The 25,895-nt window shown below is 47.2% G+C and overlaps 1 protein-coding gene and 1 pseudogene across 1 annotated transcript; one reads left to right on the forward strand and one right to left on the reverse strand.

Annotated features, from left to right (window-relative positions):
• Positions 1-12,465: 12,465 nt before the first annotated feature.
• LOC119435264 (putative sodium-dependent multivitamin transporter) lies at positions 12,466-18,543 on the reverse strand (the record flags this gene model as incomplete). Its single annotated transcript, XM_037702176.2, has 4 exons — positions 18,432-18,543; positions 16,362-16,450; positions 13,004-13,113; positions 12,466-12,533 (listed from the first exon to the last, which is right to left on the reverse strand). Coding segments are annotated over exons 1-4 (375 nt in total), but the record flags the coding sequence as incomplete, so codon positions are not given.
• A 1,203-nt stretch (positions 18,544-19,746) lies between these two features.
• Positions 19,747-24,144, forward strand: LOC119435265 (uncharacterized; annotated as a pseudogene).
• Positions 24,145-25,895: the final 1,751 nt, after the last annotated feature.

The following is a 25,895-nucleotide window of genomic DNA, read 5'->3' on the forward strand; positions in this document are numbered from 1 at the left end:
CCTAGTAATAGATTGAGTCTCATTGTGCTGTTCAACACCACTTCCTATGATCGTTGTGTGGCTGCTCTGAGTATCACACAGGTCAGTATAGAATTCTTCTGATACTTTTACTATATCATCGACATTAATTACATTACCCTGTTTATCTTTCACTACATACAAATTGCCCTATCCTAAACCAAGTTTCCTTCACGCTGATTTCACGTTGCAGCTATGTTTTACTGCTTCCTTAATATTTCCAACGTTATAACTTCGAATATACCTCACTTTCCTCTTCTGCGTCAATTTTGACACGTCACAAATTTAAGTAAATATATGGCAGACAATCATGGTTGATGAACCAGTGGAAGCGGTGACGACGGCAAACGGGAGAGGTAGGCTCTCCGACTAAGAACGTAACGTGATGCACTCAAAATATAACGTGGTGTATTCAAGTCCTTTAGTTTGTGGTTTAAGCTATATCTGACAAACAGGTTGTTGCCTAAGCGTCAGATTAAGGGAGCTTAAAAGCTCTCTGAACGCAATTGCGTACTCACATTTGCTAGTTTATTACCGTGATTACGGTTGCAAACAACTTTTTGAAAGTACAAACTATTCTGTTTAAGCACCGAGATAAAGTGATAAAGAAAACTATGTAGGCCTTCTACATCAAAAATAACGGTTCCACTTGTGTTAGTGAGCCATATTTATCGTTACTCTAGTGTGTAGTTTCGCTGTTTGTTGTGGGTTGAACGTACGAGCATTTTTACTAATCATAGCTATGCGTAGTTCACGTACCGCTGTTCTGTAAATAATTTGATTGACTAAATATGAGAATCTGAGGGAGGTGGTTCATATTGCGCCACTTCTCGCTGATGTTTTGTTTGAAAATCACGTGATGAGCAATGCGTACATTTGTTTTATATTTTTCCTGTTTCACTAAACTTCCATTTGGCATTTCAACGCCGGGATTTTCGTCTCACTTCGTCCTTGTACTTCGCGCTGCCGCTAATCATGAATAAAAATAGGCTATCGCGTAATGAATGGGGTAGCGTGTGTTGTAGCTGGGCAAATTACGGGAACAAGCACTGACATTTAAGGTAGTATATCTGTATTGAAACAACACTGAGCTTCGTGGCGTTATTTACACAAAGGTCAGGCTACACGGAATCGCAGAGCGGTAAAAGCGCGAATTCTGCCCCACCCTTACAAAAATGCCAATAACATTATTTAGATCTCCTACCAACTTTCTATTTACTTTACTGACATTCTATGTACATTTGCATTCCAGTAACATCTGTGCATAGGATGTCAAAATACTTCTTTCTTACTTTTGTATAAAGAATATTTTAAACACACCGTTAAAATACTTCCTTTTTACTTATGTATAAAGAATGTTTTAAATACACTGTTAAAAGACTTCCTTCTTACTTTTGTATACAGAATATTTTCAGTACACCGTTAACAGACTTCCGTCTTACTTTTGTCTAAATAACATCTGTAATACTCCGTGAAAGGTTTATTACTTTTTTGTAAAGAATGTTTTACTAAGCACCATCAAAATATTTGTTTTGCAGAAGGACAGGCATTTTAAGTATGTCAACAGCTCGTGCTGTTTGCAAAAAAAGTTGACAATAGGAAGTAACTTGACAGCTTTTTACAAATTTGTCTAACGCACAATAATTTGGGTATATAACATAGTCAGCAACCAAGCTCTTTTTGTTTTAAATCGCTGTTCCAATCCAACTAGGTAGCGAACTGTTGAAGGAGTGCTACTAAAATATGTTAGTAAACTGTTATTACAACTGCCACGTGATTTATTGACGTGTAAACGACAAGGAAGGCGAAAAACGTCAAGGAAGGCGAAAAACGTCAGGCGAACGTCAAGAAGCGGCGGGGCGACCAGCAGCCAAAATCCGGGAAAGTGCAAGCTCGGGGCGCGTGGTTACCACCAACACTGTGGCTTGTTTGCTGACTGCTTTGTTGTCGTCTTGTCGTCTTCAATACATTGGCCCCCGGGGAATAGCGTAGCCATCCTGGTGATTTAAGGCGTTGACAGCATAGAGGGGTCATAATAGGGCTTGAGGCGACTCACGTGAACGATTTCTCGACCACGACGACTAAGTCTTGGGGCGGTGTCAAAGGCTCAACGTCATAATCGACTAAAGATGTCCGAGCGAGGATGCGGTAGGGCCCATGATATCGGGCCAGTAATTTAGACGAAAGGCCAGGCGTACTCGGAGGAATCCAAAGCCAAACAAGGAAACCGGTCGCGAAAGTAGTGAGAGGTCGGTCGGTGTCAGCTCGTCGGTCGGTGGGCTGAGCTTCTGGTGACCTTGGTCCTCGGTTGTCAATGAACGGGCCAATTGTCGACAGTCTTCGGCGTACTTGGCTACATCAGAAATTGCAGTCAACTCAGATGAGTCAGGTGTGTAGGGAAGCATAGTGTCCAGCGTGCATGATGGCTCACGTCCGTACAAAAGAAAGAACAGTGAGAATCCTGTAGTCGCTTGCGTAGCAGTGTTGTACGCATATGTGACGAATGGAAGGACGGTGTCCCAAGTGGTCTCGTCCGACGCCGTGTACATCGTCACCATATCCCCGAGAATGCGATTAAATCGCTCAGTGAGGCCATTAGTTTGCGGATGATATGCACTTGTCATGCCATGAACGATGTTACACTGAACGAGGAAGGCTGCAATAGCACCAGACAGGAAAACACGTCCCCTGTCGCTCAAAAGTTCACGGGGAGCCCCGTGGCGCAGTACGAAGTTGCGTAAGATGAAAAACGCAACGTCCCTTGCTGTGGATGTGGGCAAAGCTGCAGTCTCGGCGTAACGCGTGAGGTGGTCCACGCAGACAATTATCCACCTATTCCCAGAGGTGGTCGAGGGAAGCGGGCCGTATAAGTCGATACCGACGCGGTCGAATGGACGGGTCGGGCAAGGAAGAGGCTGAAGTGTACCTACCGGGCGTTGAGGTGGAGTCTTGCGCCACTGACTGGCAGTGCAAGCACATATGTACTTGCACACAAATGCATACATTCCGCGCCAATAGAATCGCTGCCGCAGGCGATTGTAGGTCTTGAGAACACCGGCGTGAGCGCTTTGCGGGTCAGTGTGGAAAGCAGCACAGATGTCCGTGCGCATGTGGCGGGGTACAACTAGAAGCCACCTCCGGCCACCAGACGCGTAATTCTGGCGATAGAGGAGATCTTCGCGAATGGTGAATTGGGCGGCTTGTCGACGTAAAGTTCTTGAGGCGGGATAAGTGGATGGGTCAGTGAGAAAGTCAAGGAGTTGACAAATCCATGCATCCTTGCGTTGCTCCGACGACATGTTTGCAAAGTCAATAGGCGACAAGGGAGTCGAAGAGGCTGATGCAGAAGCCGTCTCAGACGCTAGCGGCGAGCGGGACAGCGCATCAGAGTCCAAGTGTTTGCAGCCGGATCCGTGCAGAACACGAATGCCGTAATCTTGCAGGCGAAGTGCCCAACCACCGAAGCGCCCCGAGGGATCTTTCAGCGACGAGAGCCAGCATAGAGCATGATGGTCCGTGACGACGTCGAAAGGGCCGCCATAAAGGTACGGACGAAACTTAGTCAAAGCCCAAATTATGGCGAGGCACTCTTTCTTGGTGACAGAATAATTACACTCGGCTTTCTTGAGCGTTCGACTCGCGTAGGCAACGACGTATTCTTGGTATCCAGGTGTTTTTTGAGCCAATACCGCACCAAGGCCAACACCGCTGGCGTCAGTATGGATCTCCGTAGGTGCATTAGGGTCAAAGTGGCGCGTTTCGATGGAGGCGAAATGCGAAAACACCCGTGTACTTAGATTTAGGTGCACGTTAAATAACCCCAGGTGGTCCAAATTTCCGGAGTCCCCCACTACGGCATGCCTCATAATCAGAACTGTTTTTGGCACATAAAAACCCATAATTTCATTTTAACGATGTATTGGTGGCGACGTTAGTAAGCGCCGTAGCGTTCGAAAAGATTCGTCGCACGCTGTTGACCAAGCAGAGGCGGTCAGAAGGTTGGCAAGAGGCGCGATGATGGTAGCAAAGTCGCGCACAAATCGACGAAAATACGAGCACAGCCCAATGAAACTTCTAAGTGTTTTCAGGGAATTCGGCTACAGCACGGATCTTCGTGGGGTCTGGAAGAATGCCCTCCTTGCAGACGACGTGGCCTAGTATCGACAACTAGCGTGCAGCAAAATGGCACTTCTTTATGTAAGTTGAAAGCCAGCAGAGGTGAGGCACGTGAGAATCGCACGAAGACGAACAAGGTGAGTTGGAAAATCGCGAGAAAAAACGACGATGTCGTCAAGGTAGCAGAGACAGGTATTCCACTTGTAGCCACGAAGCATGTTATCCATCATCCGCTCGAAAGTAGTTGAAGCGTTGCACAATCCGAATGGCACGACGTTAAACTCATACAGTCTGTCAGTAGTGACAAAAGCCGTCTTAGGTCGGTCAGGGTCGGCCATTGAAACTTGCCAGTAACCCGAGCGCAAATCCAGTGATGAGAAATATTCTGCCCCTTGCAAACAATCGAGAGCATCATCGATGCGGGGCAGCGGGTATACATCCTTCCGAGTTATCTTATTGAGGCGGCGATAGTCAACACAGAATCTGATAGATCCGTCTCTTTTGAGCAGAAGTACAACAGGAGAGGACCAGGGGCTCTGCGACGGCTGAATGACACCCCGCGAATGACACACGCCGCTTAAACTCGATATGGTCGTCGGTGTAAGGGCGCATGGGAACCAGTGTCAATGTGGTGTGTGACGCTTGTTGCACGACCTAAAAATGGTTGAGCGCAATCGAAGGAAAAGCGGAAGTCTCGAAGAAGTGCCAGGAGTTCGCTGCGTTGTGTTGACGATAGATCGGCAGCAATAGAAGGCTGAAAATTGCCTGGACCCGAAGGTTTGGGAAGAGGCGATGTCATGGCATTCAGTTGAAGATGGGGTTGGTCTTCTGCAAACTCGAGGGAGCGCAGGAGGTCAGCACCTTGTATGTGACCCAAAGATTCCCCACGAAGTAATGTAACGGAGGATGGGAGCCAGTTGGAAACTAACATAGTAGTAGCACCTGATTCAACCGTAAGTACAGCAAACGGCAGTCGTAGGCCGCGACGGCGGAGAAGAACCTCCGATGGGGCAAACAGAACAGTTCCGTCAGGGGCGGCCGTACAGGAGAGAGGCACAAGGGCCGACGTTTCAGGGGCAATACCTGTGTCCGCAGCAACGACAAGTTTGTGATCGTCGGGATGATTATCCACCAAAAGAAAGGTTTGCAGTGGCGTAAGGGCCACTTCTGCACGGGAGCAGTCTATGACGGCGCGATCACGTGAAAGGAAGGCTCATCCGAGAATAACGTCGTGGGAGCATGACAGCACGAAAAACTCGATGACATAACGTTCACCTTGAAAGTTCACCGACACGTGCGGTGCAAACAGCTGAAGGCGCAATGCACCGTTAGCTGGCAGTGCGGAGCTGAGTCCCGAGAGCGACGTGGTCCCTTTTTTTATCTTGCGGCACAGGTTTTCGCAGATAACCGAAACAGCGGTCCCCCTGACAATAAGCGCTAATGCGGTGGTTGCTTCAACATCGACGTCGATGATGTTTTGCGGCGAAATAGATGGAGGCCTTGGACAGTTTGACGGGCATGCAGCTCTTGCCTCCGGAACTGCAGCGATCAGTTTTCCTACTCCGTAGGAGGTCGGCTACGCATGGGCGATGGGGAGCGTCGTCGCGGAGACAGGGACCGGCGGTTAGCATAGGCTGGTTGATCGTCAGGGACGTACCTTGGTGGCGACTGTGAATACGAAGGAACAGACCTGCCCATGACGTCAAATGACGATGGTGGACAGCGGCGACAGAGGCGGGCAACGTGTCCAGCGACACCACAGGCGAAGCAGTAGGGCCTATTGTCTGGCGTTCGCCACGCGTCGGGGCGGCGGATGAACGGAGCCGGTCTCGCTAAGGCGAGCGGCGCAGCGTTCGCGGTCGTCGGCCAGGCAGGGGTCGGCATCGCAGGTCAAGCATACTGCGCAGGATGTTGAGGGGGCTGAGCCGTGACGGAAGCGTAGGTAAGTGGCGCAGTGACGGGTGGTTGGTTAGTCACAGGCGGGAGGACCTCAGCAGCGGGAGGACCTCATCTGAAAAGCGTCCTCCTCGATGCCTTTTAGTATGAGCTTGATTTTCTCCCCATGTGCAATGGTGGGGTTGACGCGGCTGCAGAGATTAAGCACCTCCTCGATGTAGCCCATGTAATTCTCCCCTGGATGCTGCGCACGTTCACGCAAGCGCTTCTCTGCCCCAAGGTTGCGGGCCGTAGGCCGACCAAAGACGTCCGAAAGGTAAGTCTTAAAAATGGACCAAGTGGGTATGTCGGTCTCGTGGTTGCGATACCACAGTTGCGTGATGTCCGCGAGATAAAACATGACGTGAGTCAACTTCGTTGAATCGTCCCGTTTGCTCTTGGCGCGGACTCGTTCGTATATCGACAACCAGTCTTCAACGTCGGAGTCACCTGAGCCTTTGAAGATGGGCGGATACCGCTGACGGTACACGGCGCTGCAAGTGGCAGGCGCTGCCAAGGGTCAATCTGAGTCGAGGTGTCGTTGACCATCATGGGTGCAGGAACCGAAGGGGGCGTCCGGGAGTGGAATTCCAGGTTGGTGCGGGGGACCCACGCAGTCTCCAACAAATGCCGCGTGATTGATTGACGTGTAAACGTCAAAGAAGGCGAAAAACGTCAGGTGAACGTCAAGAAGCCGCGGGGCGACCAGCAGCTAAAATCCGGGCAAGCGCAAGCTCGGGGCGCGTGGTTACCACCTACACTGTGGCTTGCATGCTGACTGCTTCGTCGTCGTCTTGTCTTCTTCCTTACACAACATTTTCTAGAGGTTCGACTGGACTAAGTGAGCCTGCGGTGATGTCAGCACAGCTCGAGAAAATTAGCTTGCGCTACACCAACTGAACGGTGTGATGATAACGGAGTATTATGCAGGCCGCGCACCGGTTGCAAAGCTTTAGCCCGACATTATAGGGCCGATTAACGCTCGAGCCGCACCACCCGCCTGCCGTACACGTGCAGGAAACTGCACATTTCGCACACTGGTGCACAAATTTCAATTTACATTGGGCTCGCACATGCAGTGTAAACCGAAATATGTGTACCAGTCTGCGAATTGTGGAACTTCTCGCCCGGCAGCATGCACGCGGGGTGGCGTGCGGCTCAAGCGTAAAACGTCCCTTACCACGCACTGCTATTGGAAGGCGGCCAACTAGCTTTGTAACGAGATAATAAGGTCCGTACACTCCGCGATATAAACAGTACGCCCTAAGCTTGGAGATGTCAGCCCAGTAGCGTCATGGTCTCTGTTAAAAAGAAGAAAAAGAGCCAGAACTAAGAGTAACACGGTGGTGGAACGCTGCCTCTCAAACATCCAAAAGGCTGCAAAATACAGCTGCCGCTAAGTGAGAGCAATTGTGTTGACCTGAGAAAGTGCACAGGTCGAAGACCAAAAAATGTGAACTCTGGAAATGTCCAATTTCAGCGAAATTATTCTGTGAAAAAAAATGATCCTTACTGTATAAAATGATTTCCTATTCGCACGCTTTCGTTCCTTCATCCTGCCGACGGCTTGCCCAAATAAAAAAAAATAAGATCTAATAGGTCTTTCCATCAAAACGAAGGCAAAGTAACTAACTTTCAACTCATCTGCTTCACAGGGATTGTTGCTTGTTGTGAGAAAACTGGTCGAAAAGTGATAATTACGTACTCATAATATTCAGTGCTTTCGCTTCATGACATGGTGACAAAGTTCTGAACTCCGATAAGATTTTGCTGTGGCCATACTACTTTCATAATTATGGCAATCGCAATTACTGCATTCCGCTGTACCAAGAGCCAGAATATCTAAGGCATGCTTTTGCCGTTCTTCGGGCGCTTGAAGACTGGTAACGTTATTGCCGTCACGCTTTAATCATCTCTAGTTATAAGTAATACTACTTGACAAGAATACCTTTCAGCATTGTCTTGCGCTGGGCGCTATGAAGCAAGTTTTCGTCTTTGAAAGCGGCAAGTGGCTGTCTGATGTTCTTGTGCAAAATACAATAACCTTGAAACAACCGTGATAACAGTGAAATTTACCCTATGGGTTATTATTTTTCTTTTAATTTTTATTCCATTTGGAGAAATAGCCGTCTTCATAACAATAGTTCTCTCGAAAAATAAAATTGTACAGCCCCGAACAGTAAAAAAAAATTTAGCCGGCTGTTTGTAAGGTTCTTTTTCGACCTCGGCCATAAGGTATGCTCCTCCCTCTAAGTGCGCTCCTCCATGAAGGGGATGCGCGCACAAAGGCCCGTCACACCTAATCACCGAGTGGAATTCCGGGTGCCATTCAAACCTCGCAAGGAAGGGGGCTGCGCATGGTTCGGCGGTGGTCAAGGCGAACAGATGGATGGAAAGAATGTCACAAGCCTCTCTCGCGCATGCGCACAAACTTGCACGCTGTCTGAGTCGAGCCAAAGAGGAGCCCATCGTCATCGATACCACTTCCTTTGCCATGCTGGCGTGGTACGGTCGGCGCGATGTAGGGGTGTTTGGTCCTGTTTTGTATCAGTTTTTAGCTAGTTTTGCTGCTGTTTGTGCTTATGCTGTGTTGCGGCTGATTCATCAATACAAGAGAACGTCCAGGCACACGTGGATGCGTAATTTTTGACTGAAATAGCCAACTAGCACTGTGCTTACGAAGGCGACGGCGTTTTCTTCGTTCCGTGATGTGAACGTTTCTGCAACTGCTTTGCCAGCATTTCAAGACTGCACTGCTCCAAAGTTCTGTCTTCAAATTATAATAAAAGGTATGTGCTTTTCCAGAAATTCTCATAAACATACTTTTTTATTTCATTTTCTTATACCGCATCTTGGAAGGTTGTTACGAGTGCGAAATTCAATGACGTGAAATGTTTTAAAAACGTTTTTTTCACAAACTTGAACTATTGCGCGTCATGCGGTTCGCTTGAAGTGGCTATAAATGCGAAGCGTACAAACAGGAGGTTTTGACAGAGGTTGCAATGACTTAATTTGTGGTAAATAATGGATAGGATAGGAATAAACTTTATATGTCCAACGGATATGGCTGTTGGTGCCCGGGGCTAGGCTGCCAGGGGTCCATCGCCGGAGAAAAATCTCTCGAGATCCTCGGCAATAGCCCTGGCCCGCTGGACGGCCCACTCCTGGTCTTCGGGTGCCTCGCTGAGGAGGGCGGCTTGCCATCTCTCTGTGAGGCGCCCGCCTTCAGAGGGTCCTGATGTTGTCTTCTGCCTTCCTCTAAATAATGTATGATCATGAACTAATTCTTTGCTCTTGCCTGATCAGGCTGTACAAGATGAGAGGTCGTGAAATATTTAGCTTATAGTTTAACGCCTGCGAACTTAAATCATTGTAGCTTTTTTGTGTGTCTTGCCTGTATAGAGTAAACATCTGAGGATAGGATGCACAGCTGACTGCTACTTACTTCCTTTTTTTTCAGGATACAACGCCAAGGATCTCACAGCAACAAGCTCACAAAAAGAAACATTTCAATTAAAGCTAAGGTGCAACTACAACTAACGTCCAGAATGCTGAAGCTGCTTCGCCTAAATACAGTCTCATTTCTGTGGTTCCCAAGTTTGACTGATTGAATAATGTAATAAATGTGTGAAGGCAATCTTCGCAACGCTTCCAATTTGTCAGACCTTTATTTTCAGTAGCTCCTTTCACAACCTGTGGCTTCAGCTGCACAGCGTGTCAAGAGCTTAGATAATTTATCAATTCTTCAGTAAGATGCCCGTAAACATATACATAAGGTAGCAGACGTTAATTGCGTCAAATAAATGAAATGAATAGTTGTGGCTCTGAGCATTATAGGGTGGTATGCTGGTGTACTGGGTGATCTAAAGTTATAAATTTTCAGGTTAGCATAAATTTATAAGCAGCGTTGAACATGTTTTCATTCACATACTGTGACTAACTGTGGACAATGTTTTTAGATTGTCTAGAGGGAGAATGATGGTAGGAGGTTTGGAATAATTCACAGTCATATTGAGGTCGAAAGAACTGTCAGTAGAAAGCTGGTAGGATGTTGACAAAGTCTACAAACATGTTTCTATTCAATGTAGACGGCCAATTGTTAGAACAGTGTTACTAGGGTGTCTAAAGAAAGCGCCAGTGAATTGTTAATAGGACGTTTACAGAAAGTCAATGAACATGCTTCATTTTAATGAACGTTAATATGAGGTCTAAAGAAACGTGTTTCTAGACAGTTAGTAGGAAGTTGACAGACAGTCCATGAACACGCTTCAATTTAATGAATGTTAATAGGAGGTCTAAAGAAACGTGTTTCTAGACAGTCAGTGGGAAGTTTACAGGCACTCTATGAACATGTTTCTAAGTGATGTTGATGGCCAATTACTTCTAGGATGTTACTAGGGAGTTGTTAGAAAGCCTCAAGACCTTGCAAGGATTTCTATTGACTGTTGGTAGGTTCTAGTAACAATAGTCTGAAGACGGTCTACAAAATGTTGATAGAAATTTTTATAAGGGATGGCATAGTGCATAGCACTGGCACGGTGGCGAGACAAATCCCAGCCAAAGATGTCATGTGCGCATGAAGGCAGCGCAAGAAATTATATGACGTAGACGATGGCATCAATGACAATCCTGGTGGTGCACGCAGCCAGCAGGGATACGTGTAGCGTGCTTGTTGTGCGCATTAGCATACCAGGCAGTGGCGTTATGACCTTATGAAGTCGGTGACAAAATTTACCGCCTGTGACAGAAATCGCAGCCCAGGTAACAATAAGAGTAATTGTGGTGGAACCTTCGATGATAACTTCCAGTAAATTGCATGGCGATTGTGCAGGAATTGTGGAGACGGCGAATCTTGCAGTTTGTGCCTGCAGCAACTAGTTACCCTCGCTAGGTGATTGCCGGCGACGTGAGAAAGAACTTCCGCAGTGACGACGTGGTGACGCCAACGATGTTTGCTGAGATGGCGTCGAGCAGACAGCGATGAGTCTGGTTTGGGGAACATGGCGACATTGTGTTGACAGGCGCATCCAAGTGTGGCGGGTGCGAGAGCTCAGCATGTTCCATGCGACTAACGCAGAAGGAAGCGACACGGCGGGCGAAACAACAGACGAAGCAAAGGGACCAGTTGTCGCCCGTGGGCCGCAGGTTTTAAGTGATCTCGTTTCAAGGTGGAATCCGATGCAACGCGGAGGAGGCTGCGGGGGGGGGGGGGGGGGGGGGCGTTTGCGGTTACAGAGCCACAAAAAACGAGAATGTCTGCGACATGGGTCGTACTACGACTGCGGCGTAGGTGAGATGTACAGCCACGGGAGGGCAGCGGCGACCGAACGGGAGGGACTGGGGCAAATTCGCAGCACATTACACTCCTGTCGAGAGCAGCCAGAAATCAATCAAGCGGCGCAGGTCGATCGCTGAGGCAGCATAGACAGTTGGCGCCACCTCTCCACGAATAAAGCCCTTGATCTGGATGAACAACAACGAATCAGCTGCGAGATTGGAAGCAAGAATCAGGCCCGACAGCATGTGAGTCAGCAGGTGAAACAGCGCTGCGAGCAAGGACCCTCTGCCGACGCGTCGCAGTTCACCGAAGCTCTGACAGAGAGTGACGACGGCCGTAAGAGGGGATGTGTGCCGCGCGAGAAGCATTTCGATTGAGTCGTCCTGGATGCCTCTGAGGATATTTTTGACCTTGGCCTGTTCTCTCATGGGGGAAATAAGTTGGCCGCAAATGCCCTCGACATCCTCTATGTAGCTTGTGTAGGTCTCGCCGAGTTGTTGAGCGTGTTGGCGTTAGTGTTCTTTTGCAAGTAGTTTTCGCACAGCCGCGTGGCAGAAGATATGCGTGAATCTTGACTTGAAGGTGGCCAGATTTAAATGTCATGCTCATGATTAGCAAAGTCAGCAAGATAAAATATGGCATAATTTAGCTTCGTCTGGTCTTCCCACTTGATGTTTGCACTGAGGCGCTCATAAGAAGAAGCAATCTTCCGCCTCAGTCTCGCCTGTTCTACTAAAGAGAGAAGGATACCGCTGCCGGTGGACGTCCTTGCACGCATGGGACCAGCGGAAGGTTCTGGCCGATTTTCGGTAAAGTCGCTAATGGTGGCGGTTGAAGCAGAAGGCAATGTTCGACTCAAATTTCAAGGATGAATCTGGCGATGGCAGCAACCTCCACCAAATGTTGTAGAGTGATTTATTTAAACAATAGAGCACCAATGATAATCGAGGCGGCAGCGACCAAGCACGAGCACTGATTTCGTGAACAGGGACAGGCCTAAGGCGCTGCTGCTTCGTCTTCACTACAGTTACTGCGCTACTAGCAAACAAGGAGCACTTCTGAAATCACCTGTGAGTAATCTACATTCTATAACCGTTACATCAAGCTCGCTGTCTCACCCGTGTCGCCGTACCCACGTGAGGCACCACTACGGCGAAAGCTGTCATCAGCGTACCGCTGCCGAATTCTGCGAGGAGAGGTATATTGGAGGTGCAGAAAAACAGATGAAGCAGAGAGTTGTAACTATGAAACAGAGAGTAGTCAATATTTCACGCGCATCACTCGAAATAAACTACAATAAAACTTAAACCAAAAGGGCAACCAAACAAATAATTTTCCATTTCTTTCTTTGAGCCCAACTCAGTGGCTTAGCGCTCCGTATTATCGGATGTCTCCAAGTAATGTAGGAAACTATTTGGGCTCTTTGTCGTCAGTTCTTTATGTAGCCCTAACTTCATACTTAATGTTTACCCTAGCCGCAACCTTGTTTATGCTGGCCTTATTTCAACTGTCAGAGCTTTATCTGCATTTATAGTTCATTTTATTCATTACCTCTCAGTGCCACTCACTGAACTGACGATATTAGGAAACAATATAATGTGGTATATTATTCACAGTGAACATAAGGAATTCTGTGTAAACTGTGTAGTTTCTCACCTAAAAGATGTGTCACCCAGACTGCTTGTGTTCTCCCCAGGTCTATGTTCGGGGAGACAATGTCCACGTAGAATGTGGCAGCCTGGGAGTTCACCACTGACGAAACCGTGCTGTAAGAATGGAACATAAAATTATTGAAGCGAGAAAAATAATGCTTGTACCTTCATTAGTCAAATTACAATACGAAGCTGCCTCGCAGATTTGCCATATTTTGACATTATTGCATGATTTTGCATTTTAGTGATGATTGAAGAATTCGTGATTCAAGTGACAGATTACTGCGCTGCGTTGAAAGAAGCACAACAAACATACACCTAAATCTTTTGCTGACATCCTTGAAGCTGGAACACCGCTGACGCACAGCTTTGCAGTCCCACCGAAACGTTGTTCCGGTGCGTTTGTAAAAGTGCGCGTCACTCATGGTATTTTTGGACACCTCCTTTATTTATTTAATCAAGTTGGCTATTTATTTAATCAAGTTTACGTTTAGTTTGTGAGTGGTGGCGCGGGCTAACACTCCCAGGGTTAGTTCTAGTTGTAAAACATAAATACCCCAGAAAGTGGATGGGGAAAACGCCTCCGCAGTAGCGCAATGGTGAGATCATCGCACGCGTAATGCGAAGACGTGGGTTTGTTCCGCACCTGCGGACAGTAGTTTTTTCATCCGTTTTAATGTCCATTAATGTATCATTTCTTTAATTCAGTTAGTTAGTGCAAGTAATTTCCCCGACGCTGTCCTTGGTGTCATTGTTCGTTGTATTCCTATGATATATATATATATATATATATATATATATATATATATATATATATATATAGGCAATAAAAGCATATATTTCATTGGTGCACACTTGTTTGCTTTCTTTCACGACACGATTCAGCATAGTGGAATTGCATAGAGTTCTTCAGTTTGGGGTAACATACAGCTAGCTGAGTCAGATCGAGGCCACACTTAGCGAGATGCTAACATTTATGGATGAATGCAGATCAGAAGCAGCAGCTGCGCACGCATTACTATATTTTATGTTGCGTTATGGGAAATGAACATTATTTTAAACAAAAATCTAAAATATATGGAGCAGCAGTATTGATTCAAGCGCATGCACGCACCTAACTGTAATGTTTTAATTAGGCATACGCAAAAAACTTCATCAAGTTAATGAAACATTCGCGCCTATTTCAAGCGGTCTAGTTTCTCAACTTGAAGCACTTTCAGTGCTTCTATTGCATAATAGTTGTTGTATATGCGCATGAATGAAGACATATCACCACAACTACAAAATAATTGGTATTTCTATAAAAGTTTCAACCCCCAGCAGCGAGTATAATATGAGTAGAATATAACTGTTATGAGGTAATCTGCCCAAATCGGTGACCAAGTGTGAATGGTCACAAGTTTAAAGACTCTCTGTAGACCAGTGTTTAGAATGATTTATGTAGACATAGCCTACAAAATGGTGAGGCCATAAGATCTTAAAGTATTTGGACTGGTCTAAACGAAATGTGTATAGCGACTCTTTAGACCACAATCTACAAAAACTGCAAGGCCATAAGTCCATAGACAGTCGATAGACTACTCTAAAAATAATTCAGAATCATTGATACATTTTTTTCTAAAGAAACTTTAGACACGGTTGTCAACAGAAAGTGTCAATTTCCATCTCTATAGACAAGCTATAATGTCTACGTTATGCAAGTTTATATTATAGACTGGTCTGCAAAAAAGAATGTCGGCTGTCTGTTGACTACTCCAAAGAGTGATCTATAGAAACTTCATCGACTTCATAGAACCATGCCTATAAACTTTATACGTAATGTCCACAAAAAATTGAAATGGTTAGCCAATCATGGCTGGAGCTGGCTTGATCGAACTCGGCAGGATCAGTATTCTCTTCTGCTGTAGCATCGTCATAGATCAAGAGAGGTAAGTTGTACCGCCAATTATAAATTCAAATTTTGGCAGTACACTGAGCATTCTTCGTTGGTATTTTCTCGCAAAATAGTTCAGGATACCAGCGCTAGACTGCATCGAACGTCAAGACAACTAAGGTAGTCAGCCATAACAGTTATCGCAACAAAACTAATACAATAAGCATCGTCTAAGATGTCTTTAAAATATATTTGAATAATTTGTAACAGGTTTAGCAGGTCAAACGTGAGGTAGACAACTGTGCAGGACCCACTAATGATGATTCTCAATGTAAACGAATAACCCGAACGAACGAACTAGAGAGCAAATAATGAGTGAGTAAGAAAGAGAGCGAACAAATGCTTTATTTGCTGAGTCCTACCCTTGATCTTGGTCACCAACCAGAAAAGCGTTCGAAAGTGCCAAAGAAATCTATTCAGATTAAAAAAAATCGTAATGAGGGCCAATCATAGAATTTGAGACTTAAAAAGCCATGGCTGGTGTAATGTAGCGATTTCCTTGCTCCATTCTATTCATTTTAAGCGATGCTTTGTAGACGCAAGTTTCGGGAGTGGTGGTGGCGTCACGCTGAAAAGTGGGCCGATCCTGGTCATTGTGCAGAAAGGGTCCAAGCTCAATCGCACATACCAGGGACGAAAAGTAAAGAGAGAGAAAAAAAGAGAAAGCAAGAGAGAAATAAAGAGATAAAGAGAGAGAAAGAAAGAGACAGAAAGAACGAAAATCACCAGCCCTTCTTCTGTCGAGAAAAGGGGGGTAAGCGAAGGTTGTCGCCTGTGAACTTGACCAACTATTTTCCTTTCCCTTTCCTTCTACAGATGTTACCCTTTCGTGCAACTTTTACTTCCGTTGCGCTGTACGTTTCCTTCCCTCGATGCATGTATTTAATAAACGTTTATGTTTTATTACCGTGACTTGTGAACTATACGTTATCCTGACGAATATGAGATAAACACATAAGAAGCTTCGCTTACCCCCATTTTTGCGACAGAGGAAGGGCTGGTGAATTTTTTATCGTTCGCCACTGACGATCTGCTGCTCCTGGTAATTACAATGGCGGAGTCCTGTTTCCACTCCTAATTTAGCAGTAGAGGGAAAAGCAGTGGAAAAAAATGTTTGCATCATTCCTGCAGGCCGTGGTTTATTGGGGGGTGCAGCAGTAACCAGTATTTGTTATAGAGAAAGGAAACCGAGGGACCCAATTTTTGGTAATCACAACGATACGCAATGAACAGCTGATGAAGCCAAGGAAAACACAGGGAAGGTATTTCCAATTTTAGTTCAAGTGTATAAATATTGAAGAATGAAAGTGACCGAAAAAACAACTTGCCGCTGGTGGGAGCCAAACGCATAACTTTCGCATTACGCAATGACCTCACGTCATTCTTATTATTTTTTAAGCAGGTGTTTGAGATTTCTTGAATACTGTACCTGATGGACGCTCCCACGAGACCGGAGAGAAAGAGCCCTCGGAGACCTGCGACGTCCGCCAGGCTTTCGCCTACGTAGAAGGGAACCACCTGGGAAACGTTAAACGAGCAGGGCCATAGGCAACCTCTCCTAATGGCGATGCTTTTATTCAGAACTCCAAGGTGCTAAAGATGCACTAAAGCGAGATTACAATCTAAATGGCAAATTGGGGGCAATAATACTTCAGTTTGACCGAACTGGTTATGAATGAGAAGTATGATGGCTGTCCAAGCAATCGTGGAAAAGTTCCAGGAGTCCTATTCTGTAAGCGTGCACCTAGTGGACATGTCGATTTCGTGTGCTGCTGCAGTGCGAATTGCCTGGGGGCGCCGGTCTCCTCCTGACGTGTACCTCAGCCCAGCCAACCAGAAGTTCAGCAGTAGACGAAATGGACAAGGCCACTAGGTGGGCACTTACAGAATACCACCCCAGGACTGATAATTGCCTAAATTTCTTAATACGAGCCTTTCAATGGCCATTAAGCCAAGGACGTGTGCATTTGGTGGTTGGCGCATATGGCGTAAATTCCAGCACGTCACCAACAATAATTTTTATTCTCCCCGCGGGCAGCCGGGGGCAGCGCCTTATCTTGGATGTCATACCGAGGTGTCACACAGTTATTCAATGTTCTCGGTCTCGCGTCGCTTTTGACGTGTGGTGATGTAGTTTTAGTCACCTTCGGTATATAAACATTTTTAACTGCGAGTTTTATTGCGATAGCAATTATGTTGACATTGTTAGCGAAATTCCGCGGTTGTCGTCGCCGTTGCCGTCACCGTTGCCGCGAGGTTCCGTGTAAAGTCCACGGGCGATAAAATCGTCGCCGCGCGCCATACGCTGTGTGTGCGAGTGAAAGCATGCGACGGTGAGCCGGCAATCAATTCGCTCGCTGGTGCACTGACTCACTCCATCGTTTTGAGAGCCAGGTTTCGCGGTCATCGAGTGAGATGCGTGCATGTTTGCTTGTGCGCGCGTGACACCATGCTTGTTAGTTCAGTTAGTATGCCTATGTTTACAAGTTTATACGGCTGACAGAACTACTATCCTTACTTCGTATAGCTGTCCCCTAGTTTGTTATCGCAATCGATCCTTCGCCTTTCCGGCGAAACAGCGACCTTTTTTGTGAGGCATCCACTGGTGTAAAAACATAATATTTTGCGTGGAGGCTGCTGCATATCTACACCACCTGAAATTAGGCTTTTTACATGGTCTAAAGTTTTGTTACTGTCAGTCATTAAGGCAGGTTCGAAGACTGCACCCTATATATATTCTCATTCGGTCGGTCTTAGCATTGACGGAATTTGTTTGCGCCGGCTCGTAGCTATGTTAGAGTAACTCTTACTGACGCGACATCACGAGGCGAAAGTCGGCGTCATAATTCCTAGTTTATAATAATTCAAATGGACACAAAGGAAACAACTCTATTATGTATACCTGCTTCAGCGTTCACGATTACCTTCTAAAAAACCTCATTGCTATAACAGGTAAAGAAGGTTTTTCTGAAATATGGCTTGACAAGTTAAATTCTTGGTCACTGACCATGATACAGCCCTCCTAGTATTGGTATGAAAATTTCTTGGAAATGTTTACCTTTCTATTTCTGCTGTAATAACAGCTTCACATGTCAACTATTTCTGTACAGTCCTATAACCTTTACAAGTAGACGTAAGAGCCCGTCTTATGCAAGAATCAGTTCAGGTTCAGTCGCTTTGCCCTGCGCCATGACGTTAAGCCTTTATTATAACAACTACTGGCCAATCGCTGCGACCTTTGACAACAAATCAAATTTATTCAAAGGAGGAAAACATTCTTACCTAATATGGCCCCCGTACATATTTTGTATTAGCTCGTGACCACAAAATGAAAAAAAAAAACGAAAAAAAACAGCGGTTGCATGTTTACGCGATGAATAGCTACGTGAGCAAGAGCAACGCTTTCTGTTGGAAGTCGCCTGAATTTACGCTTCGCCGCCTGTAAGTGCGCTCCTAGTTGATGCCCTAATATTTAGGCTTTCCGAGAGACACGGCTCACCTGGTCGTAACGCGTGATGGCTCCTGTCAGCATTGGATCGCAGTCTCTGTACCAGTAGGTCAGTGCCAGGCCCGTGAGCGACGTTGACAAGACGAAGAACACCAGCATGGAGGTACCGGCCCATACAACCCTGAGAACAGCGGCCGGCAAGTAGATTTAGGCCAGAATCTCAAACTCCTTTCCAGTATCAGGCAGCTAGCGTAGACGTCATGTGTTTGGTGTTGTGGTAAGTTTTGGGGTGCAGGGCAGTCGGTTATGCAGTAGGCAACAAAAATCTGCGCACCCCACCTGCTGTGGCAATCGGTTTAGGTGAAATAAAAGGGGCCCTGAACTATTTTCTATTGAAGTGGAGAAAGGGATTTGAAGTAAACATAGGATACTTCAGAAATACTTTGCCGCAACAAGTACTTCAATGCGTTAAGCTGAAGCGGAGTTCTTGACACTCAAGGACGGCCTCCGCTGTGCTCCAGTTCCTTCTTCAATGCCTTGCACTGCGAAGGCTATGGCGGATTGAAGGGTGGCCACAATGCTCCGCCTTCGAAATGTCACCGTGGCGCGCAGTTCAAATTTCATTTTAGGTGTTAATGTAACGGTAGCCCCGGACTGGAGGGCCCACCTTGAGTTCTATAAGTCTGGCACATGAGGTTCTCTCTCTCGCTCTCTCTAGACGCCCGGACTTCCAATTTTTGTGCCTATTGTTAGCGGAATCGAAATGCTAGGCTGGCAACATGGGGAAGGGAAGGAGGGCGACCCGCGATGGAAGCAGTCGTAACGCACGTTGTTACTCCTCTATTTTTTCTCTTATTTCTCAATTAAAGAGTTATTTGTTCAAAATGTGAGTCTGCGAAGAATTCCTTAACATCTCAGAAGTGGGATTTAGCGAAACCTTTGTGGTAAAGCGACCCTGGAAACCGATGTCGGGGGATTGCGACGACGGTGACGCTCGCTGACTTTTCAACTGACGCTACGTTGGTGCCGTCTTTGTGAGGTACTGACCGGAAAAGGGACTGTGTGACGCCTTGAACGTACTTGCGGACACTCTGTGTGACGTCCACGAGACACAGCGGTACCGTCTTCGTGAAGTACCGACTTCGAAACGTGAGTCTTCGTGCTGCCTCAGAAACGTGCGTGCGGACGCTCTCTGTGACGCCTGCGAGACGCTACGATACCGTTCTGTGACTGATCGACATTGAGCCATTGTGCCGCCTCGGAAACGTGCGTATGGACGCTCTGAGTGTCGTTGGCAAGCCTAGACGTTTATCTATTGGTGAAAAACTGTGTGTACGCCCAGACAGGCGTATAGACAACGCCCAAGATGGCAGACGGCGGCGGAACTAACGAAATGATGCAAGCTTTGCTGGAGCAAAACCAGCGGTTATTGGAGCTTATCGAGAGGAAGCCTGAAGCGTTCCACGTTATGCGGGACCTAAATAAGGCTATCCAGGATTTCGACGGCGAGGGCTCATGCCACGAAGCCGGGGCGTGGTTGAAGAGTATCGATTCCATGGCGGTCCTGCACGGCTGGCCGGACAGCTTCAGACTCGAAAACGCCAGGCTTCACATGAAGGGACCTGCTAGATTTTGGCTTCAGGCCCGTTTGGATGACCTTACTACGTGGGAGGACTTCAAGATAGCCTTCAAAAGACTTTTGTGGGCCAGACAAGCACTGCCGAAAAGTGGAAGCAAATGCAAGAAAGAGTCCAGATGAAGGAAGAATCCATCACGGCATACTTTCTTGAAAAGACATTGTTATGTAAGCATTGGGCCTCGGTATGCAGGATACCAAAGAGCAAGTTTTGGTGGGGCTGCGGTTTAAAGATGCATGCATCTCAATGTCGGCGAAGGATCACGAGGACGAGGCCGAATTGCTGGCAGACTTGCGAAGACTAGAGCATATAACCGAAGCTAGAATGCAGCAGTATCCAGGGGCCAAGCCACACGGTGGTGATCCAGGTAGCGCGACATCTCATGGGAAGCCTCCGCCTTCAAAATCATGGAATGACACGCGTCCAACCGAGCAAGTGATCACAAATGCACGTGTCACACATCAAGCAAGTGGTGGGGGACCACCGAAGCAAACGCCAAGAGCCTCCCAAGCGTGATCCGTCAGAGCGAAAATGCTACAGCTATGGAAGGTACGGGCACATAGCGAAAGACTGTTCAAAAACAAACACTGCTGGAAACTTCATGGTGAATGAGGACCCAACAAGTGACAGTGGTCCATCCAAGTTCCTGAAGACTGCGATCATCAATGGTACTCACCAGCTCTCCGTGATGATTGACCCGGGAAGTTCAGACTGTATATTGCGTCATCAAGCGGCTGAAAAGTGCAACCTGCAAGTTGTGTGCAAAGCCCAAGCGTTGTATGGGTTGGGGAACACTGATACATCTACAGTGCAGTCTATCGGAACCTCGTAGGTTGACATAGAAATCGATGACGTGTTATGCCGTAAGGTCAAGGTGATTATCGTTCACAACAGTGCCTTGCCTGTGGACATGCTGGTTGGTAGGACTTGGACGGAACAGGACCACATGCATACCTACGCATGGGAGATGAACTCAGGATTGTCTACCGAGATGATCTTCATTTTGCAACATTGACCTTGCCCAGATGAAGCCTTCGAAGGAGCCACTTCGTGTCAAGGAGACCATTGTGCTGCCCAAAAGGACTGTGTGTTGGGTGACAGTGGAGACCAATAATAGTGAAGGAAATGTTATATTGCCTACAGGAACGGGTAAGGGAATACTACTTCACGTCGAAGACGGAATGGTTGAGATACCCATGCTGAACGACAAGGATGAAGACCAACAGCTGATCAAGGGGAGTTTGTTTACTCACGTTGAACTGCTATCAGGGAGCGAAGAGCTAACACCCTGAGACCTGCGCCTCAGCAGAAGCCCATTGATCGTAGCATGCTAAACGTCGGGAAGGATGTCAATGAACAGCAAGTTGACGCACTGCTGAAAATGCTGAATGAATATAGGGACTGCTTTGCGCTGAAATTGTCAGAGTTGGGGTGTTGTAACCAACTAGAGATGATCATCACGGAGCATCCCGGGAGCAGCCCAGTCAGCGGCAAACCGTACACGACTAACGCAGAGGAAAGAAATGCGATCCAAGAAATTGTCAAGGAGTGGAAGGCGACTGGCATCGTAACCGAAACATCCTCGCCATACGCTAGTCCAGTACTACTCGTGAAAAAAGAAGAATGGAGAAATCGTCTAGTCATAGATTATCGACGGCTAAATAGCCAGACGGTGCCGGAACACTTCCCCTTGCCAAACGTTGACGACCAGCTGCAACGACTCTCCGGAGCACAGATATACTGTGTGTTAGACTGTGCAAACGGATACCTTCAACTTCCACTGAGTGAGGAATCGAAGGCCAAGACTGCATTCATCACGCCTGATGAGACCGGGCAGTTGAACGTATGGTGTTCGGGTTGAGAAATGGTCCTGCTGTATTTCAACGTCTAATGAACAAGGTCCTCGGATCTCTGCGTAACACTGTAGCATTGTGTTACATGGACGACCTGCTGATTCCACCCAAGGATTGGGAAGAGTTGCTGGTTCAGCTCAAACAAGTACTGGATGCCCTGCGAGCTGCTGGTCTAACCCTGAAAATATCCAAGTGTGTGTTTGGAAGTGAGGAAATCGACTACTTAGGCTTCAAGATTGGGAAAGGCTACCTGCAGCCAGGTGAAGTGAAGCAACAAGCCATACTGGATGCTAGCACGCCAACTGATGTTCACAGTGTAAGGAGGTTTCTGGGTCTAACGGGATTTTTCAGACGGTTCATTCCCCATTATGCCCTGAAGGCAGAACCGCTTACTTCTATGACCAAGAAAGACACGAAGTTCACGTGGGGAGTGGAGCAGCAGGAAGCTTTCGACCAGCTCCGAAAGGAACTGACAGCACCACCCGTTCTGAAGTCGTACAACCCTTTGGCTCCGACAGAGCTCCACACGGACGCAAGCAGACATGGACTTGCGGGGATGATCCTTCAACAAGATGAGTCGGGACGCTGGCACTTGGTGTTTTGTGTCAGTAAGCGTACCACTGATGCTGAAGGGAATTACCATGCGGGAAAACTGAGTTGATGGCGATAGTCTGGAGTATGGAAAGACTTAGTCCATTTCTCTTAGGCATTCCGTTCACGCTGGTTACAGATTGTCAAGCAATTGTGTAACTGAATGCGCACAAGACTCTTAAACCACAGATAGCAAGGTGGTTCGACTTACTTCAAGAGTATGACTTTGAGGTGAAGCACCGAGCAGGAGAGAAAATGGCACATGTGGACTATTTTGAGTCATGAACCTGTAGGAGCGCCAAAGGACACGCTTGATGAGGTTGTTGAGACAAGGATCGAAGTGTGCCTTACCATGACATTGGAGGACCAAGTTGTGATCGTTCAACGCTCTGATGCGGACTGGCGAAGCTCGCCCAAATATTGGAGAAGCCAGTCAAAGAAAGGACCCAAGAAGAGAGTGCCAAAGTCAAGAACTTACGGCTGAGAGATGGAAAACTGTTTTACGTTGAACAAGACGGACGACTTCTTTTGTGATGCCTAAAAGCATGCGCAAAACATTGTGCGTCAAGTCTCATGACTTACAGGGACATTTGCTACAGACCGAACGGTGACGAAAATCAAGGAACTTTATTGGTTTCCTCGGATGAAGCGCTACGTGGACCAGCACATCCGTATGTGTTTTGAATGTCTAATCACAAAGGTACCAGGAGGAAAGAAGCCTGGGCTTCTGCACTCGATGCCACCTGGGAAGAGACCATTTCAAGTTGTTCATGTGGACCACGTTGGTCCGTTTGTGAGAAGTTCCAAGAAGAACCAGTGGATATTGGTGCTGGTGGACAATCTGACCAAGTTTGTGCGCCTCTACCCTGTGCGCGACACCTCGGCGAGAAATGTACTGCGGTGTATGCAGAACTTCATAACAGAGTTTGGACTACCGGAGCGCATCATCTCGGACCGTGGTTCTGTTTCACGTCCCACGGCTTCGAAGCCTTCTGTCAGAAAAATGGTGTGGCTCACACACTGAACTCGCACCCATCCAAGGGCTAATGGCCAGGTGGAGCGTGGTGAACCGAACTCTGGTACCGGGTATTATGGCTACAATCAAGGACCCAGCTCACAAAGATTGTGGATCAGAAGATCAAGGAGGTAGAAAGTTACCTAAATACTGTTTACAATGCCTCAACAGGGACTAGCGCTTTCAGCTCTTGCATGATATCAACCAAGGATGCAGGATGGTATCCTCAGATGGCTGAACACTGAGAATAACGAGTGGGTCTGCCCGGAGCAACTTCAAGAGATGGCTCAAAAGGGCATAGCGAGCCAGCAAGCAAGGTCGAAGCAGTACTTCGACAAGCTCACTTCACAGCGGACAAGTTGAGTGTTGGAGACATAGTGGTCATAGCGCTGCGTTCCAGAGCACACTGTGCCCCAACAAAACCCAGAAGAAGTTCAGAGGTCCACTCACTGTGATAGAAGTACTTCCAGCAGACACCTACAGAGTGACCGAGATGAACGAAGGAAAAGGGTCTACTCGACAACTGCCCACATCAGCCAACTGAAGAGATGGGGTGGAAGATGCCAGGACCAGTTCGACCAGTCAAGCTCCGACGAGGAAGAAGCATGCCGAGACGTAGCACACGTGTGTCCAAAAGACCTGCGAATCTTCGGGACTACACCACATGAACTAAGGACAGTTCGCTGCCAGGAATGGCCGAATGTTAGCGGAATCGAAATGCTAGGCTGGCACATGGGGAAGGGAAGGAGGGCGACCCGCGATGGAAGTAGTCGTAACGCACGTTGTTACTCCTCTATTTTTCTCTATTTCTCAATTAAAGAGTTATTTGTTCAAAATGTGAGTCTGCGAAGAATTCCATAACACTATGACGCGCTAAAGGTAAGCCAAATGAGGTTGTCTTCAGCGAGCCGCCGTGCGCATTAGCCAGTGGACTCGTACCGGCCCCAGCGGCGGCCACGTTGTAGCCGACTGCAGCGACCAATGGTAGACACGTGTGCGAATGTGCTTTATTACGAAATAAAGCACAGAAAAAAGGGTGAAGATCACGACCTCTGTTGTGAAGAGAGCGTTTGAGAGAAATGTGACTTGGCGCTCCGTTTGCGTGCTCCAACACACCGTGGGCCGCCTTAATTCGCACTTATGCCAGTATCTGTTCCCCAAAGTTCGACACTGTCCAAACAGGCCGCCCTATTTCATATTATAGCCGGTTTTCGTTCACACTAGGTCGGGTAGCGGGAACCCGCGCTTTTTCGCACTCCGCGTGGTGTTTACTCGCACTGCGACCGCTACCGTGGTTTGCCTTATTTCGTACTATGTTGCACTCTGTCTTGTACCGCCATGTTGTGGAAGACTGAATATCAATAGTAACAATTCTATTCCGCAAGACGTGAGCCGCAGTATCAGCGGCAGCAGCTGTGGGCGGCATTGGAAGAGGAAAAGAAAGCCTCTCTTGAAAGAACCACCGGATTTAAGCCCAAGGGCCACTCTCGCATTTAACCAATTCATAGTGTCAACATCGGCGCCTCTTAATGTGAAGCCCAAAAGCCTTGGTGTCTATGTTGGAGGTACCCTTGGCGATACTGCGCCGTGGCGAAAATGGCCGACGCTTCAGAATGCCCTGACTTACGTCACATTTCTCAGGGAGGTTCCTGCAAACAAAGTAAAGTAGTGGCTTCCAAGAGAAGAGTCGGTACATTTCGGTCTGGGTGGGAATCGAACCCGGGCCTCCGGGGGTGCGAGACGAGCACGCTTCCCTGAATCCACGGCTTCTCCATGGTTCTGGCTTACTAAAGGGAAGCCAGAACCGTGTGTGTGACCCAAATGGCACTTTAGGTACTACGTTAAGCGCTTTATGTGGCATTCAGGAGGTCCTTAGTTCCGCACATGTACTTCCCACTGCGGCTCGTTATGCATTACCAATATGTCTACTAAGAGTTTAACCCGACTGTGTAACTTCATGTATAGTAAGTTGCGCAGCGGGCTTTCAGCTTCATGTGTTACAAGACTGTAACACCTGCGAACTTTTTAATTCTTATTCCACTGTGAGTGCTTTATTAGAAAAATTAAGCCACTTTCACGCTTGTGAAATCTGCCTCAAGCGTTAGTGTAATCGTAGTGTGCATGAGGCTCGCCTTCAGACTGTGAGTATCCGGGTTCAAATCCACCTCTCTCTCGTTCCCTCTTCCTCTTTCTTATCCCTCTCTCTCTATATCTGTGTTCTCTCTCGTGTTTCTCTTCTCTCGCTCATAGCAAGTTGTGTTACAATCGTCGGTACAACGCAATCATATGGTTCGCACAATGGATATTCTGCAAGCGTAGGTGAATAGTCTAGTGGTTATGACGCTCGCCTTCGGACCGTGGGTACCCGGGCTCGAATCCTGCCTCGCCAAGAACGTTTCTTTAGTTTTCTTTATTTCTC

The sequence above is a fragment of the Dermacentor silvarum genome, unplaced genomic scaffold (assembly GCF_013339745.2).
Source record: "Dermacentor silvarum isolate Dsil-2018 unplaced genomic scaffold, BIME_Dsil_1.4 Seq585, whole genome shotgun sequence".
Classification (NCBI taxonomy): Eukaryota; Metazoa; Arthropoda; class Arachnida; order Ixodida; family Ixodidae; genus Dermacentor; species Dermacentor silvarum.